A 6,117-nucleotide genomic window follows, 5' to 3' on the forward strand; every position below is an offset into this window, starting at 1 on the left:
TAAAATTTACAGGAATCGAGAGATATTTAGAAAAAGACTGGCAAGTGAAAGTTCAGAGGAGATATGAGATTCATTTATCAGCTGACAAAGTAGAGGACAAAGGTTACAATGAAAAAACAGTGCACTATCTCTTTGCCAGAAAAGGAGGAACTTATTTAAGAATCATGTAAAATGATGGGGGGAAAAATGGGGAGGCACGCAACCAACCTGTTTATTCAAGCTGGTTTGCATTAATTTATCCAACATTGCTAACTAGACAGCATCCAACACCTAGCTGTTTTTAAATGTATTTTCTTTCATTTCAGATTACTGATTCCTGTAGGTGTGCATCTGATTTTTTCCCCACTGTCTGATAAAACATCATTTATCATGAGAACATTTATTAAATCATGGATTCCTCAGTGTTTGCAGATTCTCGGGTCACCTTGCAGATTATTCCATGGATGCAACAGGCTTCTTACATCTCAGATTATTTCGTATTATGACTCTATAAACCAATGTAAAAAGGAACTCCCAGAATACTTCAACTTTGCAAGTGATGTCTTAGATGAGTGGTCACAACTGGAAAAGGTAGTATTTTTCTGTTACTTCACAGACACTGGAAAAAATCTCAGATGATACAAATCAGTTTTCCTAATGAATAGTGGATAATATTAGCTGCAGAGTACAATGCACTATTTTATTTTCTATGTCAGAAATATAAGTATCACTTTAAAAGACTAGTTGCCAGAGGTGATTTGCTTAGTCTGGAGTTATTTTAGATTGAGATTAAACCTTTTAAGGATTGTCTTCTTATTTTAATATCTTCTGTTGCATTCTAGGTTGGAAGACGGCCAGCAAATCCAGCTTTTTGGTGGGTAAATGATGAGGGAGAGGAAGTGAAGTGGAGCTTTGAAGAGCTAGGATTTCTGTCTAGGAAAGCAGCTAATATACTTTCTGAGGCATGTGGTCTGCAGAGAGGAGACAGAGTTATAGCAGTTCTGCCTCGTGTTCCTGAATGGTGGCTCCTGAATGTAGCCTGTATGCGAACAGGTTAGTAACCTTACTGATCTCTTGGATGCAGAAGGAAAATAAATAGAAGATATGAAAAAGATGCTAAATTAATTGGGAAAAAAAGTAAACAGGTATATGTGCCCTGTACAATTCAGCTTTTGCATTGGAGGAATATTGGCAGCGCTCACACAGGAACCAAAACAGCATTGTACTGGGTGCTGAACAGACATGGTCCAGTTAAATGGCATCCTCAGTTGAAGTCAGTGAAGGTTGAATGGTTACAATTTAAGGACAGATTTGACCAGATACATTATCACTGTGAACAGTTTTAATGCAGTGAGTTATATTACTAGACTGGTTTATAATTCAATACACAATTTTTTTGCTCTGCTGTTACAGTTTTGCCAAGTTTTAGGAAGAATTTGACCCATGGCATTTTTAGACTGATAAACATCCATGGTGGAACAATTCAGCATCAACAGGGACATGACCAAGTATTTTTGTCCCATTTTTAAGCTCTGTGATTCTTGCAGGGTGTAAATGGGGCTAAGACTCAGGAAATCCAATTCTATCGTATCCAAGATTTTCTGGATGTGGAAGTATCATTCAGTATCTCAGTGCCTCAATTTCCCAATTGTAAAATTTGGTAGACACCCCTGAAGGTGCAAGAAGACTGAAATCAATCTATAGGTCAACTCTATTGAAATCTTTGGGAAAAGGAGGTACAGAAATGCAATAAATTTATTTCCACACCCCTCTTGCCCTCCCCCTGAAAATGTGATTTCAGTCACACTGTACTTAGTATCCAAACTTATGTTTGTTCACATACAAAGTGAATCCAAGCTTTAGGGACATGATGACTGAGCAATATGTGTAAGCTACTTGACCTCAATTTATTTATCCCATATCAGAGGTATTAATTCCTTATCAAAATTAATAATGATTCCAGATGTAAATATAATCCAAATGTTAGCCTTATTCATATATTTAAGGGGATGATAATCTCTACATTTCCTCCCTGAGTTACAAATTGTGAAGGAAGTGCTCAAAACCATTTTAAATCCAGATCTTACTCATGATCTTGATACCTTTAATAAGGATGACACAAAACACAACATCAGTACCGCAGGTTTTGGAGGTCTTCCAGAGCCAGATGATCCCAGGTCATTCCTAGGCCACAAATGCACCCAAGTTCTGCCTTCAATTATGAGTTATACTTGATTCCTCTTTCTCAGGGTATAAGTTTTTGGCAAGTAACTCAGCTTTTCTGTGGCTGGGGTCATGTCCTGGGAACATAACAAAGAGTAATGGTCAGTTTTCTAAGTTGGTTGTTTCTTTTTTCCAGGAATTGTCTTTATTCCAGGAACATCCCAGTTAACAGCCAAAGACATTTTATACCGACTCCAGGCTTCGAAGGCCAAGTGCATCATTACCAATGATACACTGGCACCTGCAGTGGAATCTGTCATGCCTGACTGCCCATTTCTGAAAAGCAAACTAATTGTAGCCAAAGGGAGCAGAGACGGGTGGCTGAACCTCAAAGAACTCTTTGCGTGAGTATCCAGCTGTTTTACCATCATCCCTGTGAAGTGAAGGAAGTTGTATCAGTCAGATGACATTGGTTAGTTTGAGATTGATTCCTAAAATACAAATTGGTTACTTTTTTGTATCCCTCTGCCAACTCACTGTAATCACTGCATTAAGTACATGTTCCTCCAACACACTTTTTGGGAGCCATCTGAGGGTCTTTCAGCTTCTTACTTAGCAGCCTGACAGCTTTTAAAAGCTCTCTGCTTCTACTGTGGTGACAAGACAAGCACAGAGAGTACTGATCTTGCAGTTTTGTGCTTGTCTTCTAGAGCCCAGACTAATGCCTCTTGCATTCAATGAGAGGATACCCATTGCCAGCTCTCAGTGCTCAGCTGCCATGGCATCAGTTATTTCTTCCCTTGACTGTCTTGGTAGCCCAGACAATCTGAATTGTTCATCAGTCTCTTGAAAATAAATGGTATAATATGTGTCTAAGACCACCTTACCTGGGATAATAGCCTGAATATGGCCCCCATTGACTTCAGACTGGGAGACGGTGTGTGTTGAGGCAGAAGTTGGTTTTGCATCTACCCGCTTTTCCATAACAAGCACCTTGAGTGCCCTTGCCAAATAGTTGTAGACAAAGCCACTGGAATATGCTGTAAGTGCTCACATCTTGAAAGTTACAGCATACAGAGCACACTTGTGACTAGCAAAATGTCCTCTCTAGCTCTTACCTGTGGTATCTAATGCAACTGTTTATTTAGTGAGATCATATAGTTTAGGACCATTTTCCTGTTTCTTGCCTAACCCTTAAAAAAATACTGCTTACTTTGTGAAAATCTACATGTAGTAACTGTCATAATACTATTTCTTCTGAAGGGTGACATCTGCTGACCACAGGTGTGTCAAGACAAGGAGTCAAGACCCAATGCTGATCTATTTTACTAGTGGAAGTACAGGTTCTCCAAAAATGGTGGTGCAGTCCCACAGCAGTTACGGCATCGGATTTGCAACCAGTGGCAGGTACATATCTTGCAATTGCCCCCAGTGTCCTGATTAAGTGCCATGATCACAATTAAATTGAAAAAGTGACCATAAGAACTGCAGTAAATGTCGGCATTTCGCAGTGTAGGATCTTGCTTCTTCCTCACTTTTCCCCTCTCATGGTGAAACCCTCATTGTTAAAAGCTTTGTGAGGACTCAGTTGAGATCATCAGACACAGTGTTCTGTCACTCAGAGGGCTGGCTGCAGAGTAGCAATAAGGATAGGCTGCTTATAGCAGAACCAGATAAAGTTGAGTGCTTTGGTACAATGTAAACATTCTGTGACAGCCTAAGCAACTTTGGACCATAGCATTATACCAGAAAAGTTACAGTTCAGTTTTAATCTGTGGCTTGGTACTGATTTGCTTTCAGTGAACATCTTTTATTTATGCTTCCCAAGCAGTGAGAAATTTCATGAAAATCAATGGTTACATTTCCCAAAGCATTCTGAGTTGAAAGTTGGTGTTATAGAGTCCATAGAAGTAATTTGGTTAGTTTCCTAGGGAAATAAGATGTGATTTAGCTGATGTCTCTAATCCACAAAGTGGGGAAAGCCTACTCCAAATGATCTGTTCGGATTCTGATCTAGATCCAGATTCTGCAGCTCAAGCCAGGGATGTTTTGCACTGTTCAGGAGAAAAGCAAACACTGGCAGTGTTAAATGGGAGGGAATGAAGGGAAATAAGAGAATGTTTAAGATTCTGTTTAACTCTGATAAACTTTCTAAAGAGCCTCACTTGCTGACACTGCATCTTCTAACAGAAGCCTCCTGCCCTTTCCTGAAATTATGCTGTGACTTGTGCCTGAGTTTCTCACACTATGAAGCATTTTTTTTGTCTCTGCTTTATTATCAGGTACTGGATGAACTTGACTCCTTCAGATATAATGTGGAATACCTCTGATACTGGCTGGGTAAAATCAGCTTGGAGCAGTGTATTTGCACCATGGATCTGTGGGTCATGTGTCTTTGTACACAATATGCCACAGTTTAAACCAGCAGTTATTGCAGAGGTATGCCTAACATTTTATACTGTGAATTTTATTTCCATTTTGCATAAATGAAGCAAACAAGCTGGGCTCCAGTGCATGGGTATTAACTTCTCTGTAGCAGTAGGCATAGTACATCCCAAGCAATCATCTCTCCCTTTTGTGCCCAGGAACCTAGAGGAACAAGTGTTTTCCCTCCTGGTTAGGCCATGTGACATGGCTACAGTGTAGAGGAGATGTGGTGAAAGATGTGGGATAAAAAGAACTGAAGATCTCTGCTGTCTTGTCCAATACTTGGCCTAAAACTCACTTTAGGTATGGATTTACAGCTACTTTGGGCTCAGGGTGAGCATGAGCCAGTAATCAGAGTATGGCATAGACCTGAATCAGGGCCTTGTTACCCTGAATTTTCAGTCAGTTGCCAGAATGCCTATTCCTCCTCTCTGCCATTTCACAAAACCAGTCAGCTGGCCTGTTCTCTGCGTTGGCCTCTTGTGTGGAGAGGAGACCCAAACTTTCCAAAAAATAAAATCGTAAAAGCTTTGGTCTACTTCATTATTGTCACTTAGTCTTGAACCTGGGACACAGTTGCCTTTAGGAGCAGAAAATAATCTTAACTGAAATTTTACTACTCTCAGTGGTCATTCATTTACATGAGTGATTTTTATTGGACATAAAGTACTATGTTTTCTACAGCAGTGGGACTAACTGGTACAGCCATTCTGCAGTCACCATTCATAGTCACTAATCCATAGTTGTTCTCTGTGTTTGAATGTATGTTTCATTTTTATGGTTTTCATTTTGCAGACGTTTGAGCTCATAAGTTGTGTTAATCACCTGCACATTTACAAGGTCAGACCCACTATTACTTTTCTTTTCAACAAAATAACTTTCTGTTTTTCTAGACTCTGTCAAGATACCCCATCACTGTCTTTTGCACTGCTCCCACTGCCTACCGCATGCTGGTCCAACATGATCTGAGCAGGTACTGCACATCTGTCTGTTGCAGGTGTAGTAGAGAGAGGCTGGGATATAATGCTGTGACAGCTCTGGCTGTGTAGTTCCTTATGTTGCTTCCTTTTTTTTTTTTTTTTCTTTTTTTTTTTTCAATTAAAGGAAATCTAATTAGCAAAATTTGCTCTCAGAAAAGGAAGTTATGTTCTGAAATATGAGAATAACTAGTCACACCTTAGGCTATTCAGGGCTCAGGAATGGGTCTTTGAAAAGACAGCACAGAAGAAACAAGTAGAGATTTTTTTTTTTTAAGTTGTCACGTCCTCTGAACTTATGGTTCACAGTTAAATTTAAGTTAGGGTTTCAGGCAGCACTGGATCAGGGAATTACTGAAGAACAGTGAAGTTCCCATATACTTGAGAATGAAGTGAGCAGTTAGGACTTTCACATGCTGAGAGTTATTTGGTAGCTGTTCCCACCAGTTTGCTATGCTGTAGAATACTCAGCTTATGAGTAGTAGTCTGTTATTTGTAAGGAGTTTTCACACCTTTGATAAGGTACTTATTCTTCTCACATAGGTCTTTCATCCTGACAAAAGCCAACCCT

At 39.6% G+C, this 6,117-nt stretch overlaps 1 protein-coding gene across 1 annotated transcript in view; it reads left to right on the forward strand.

The window, feature by feature from the left end:
- The first annotated feature begins 369 nt into the window (after positions 1 to 369).
- Positions 370 to 6,117, forward strand: part of LOC104521200 (acyl-coenzyme A synthetase ACSM3, mitochondrial) — a 10,618-nt gene continuing 4,870 nt past the window's right edge. The window contains exons 1-6 of the mRNA XM_010163127.1: positions 370 to 570; positions 822 to 1,032; positions 2,339 to 2,546; positions 3,406 to 3,549; positions 4,425 to 4,581; positions 5,463 to 5,542. Of these exons, the coding sequence (XP_010161429.1) occupies positions 370 to 570; positions 822 to 1,032; positions 2,339 to 2,546; positions 3,406 to 3,549; positions 4,425 to 4,581; positions 5,463 to 5,542 (1,001 nt within the window). The remainder of the gene's footprint in view (positions 571 to 821; positions 1,033 to 2,338; positions 2,547 to 3,405; positions 3,550 to 4,424; positions 4,582 to 5,462; positions 5,543 to 6,117) is intronic.

This window comes from Antrostomus carolinensis, unplaced genomic scaffold (assembly GCF_000700745.2).
Source record: "Antrostomus carolinensis isolate BGI_N321 unplaced genomic scaffold, ASM70074v2 scaffold20082, whole genome shotgun sequence".
Taxonomy (NCBI): domain Eukaryota; kingdom Metazoa; phylum Chordata; class Aves; order Caprimulgiformes; family Caprimulgidae; genus Antrostomus; species Antrostomus carolinensis.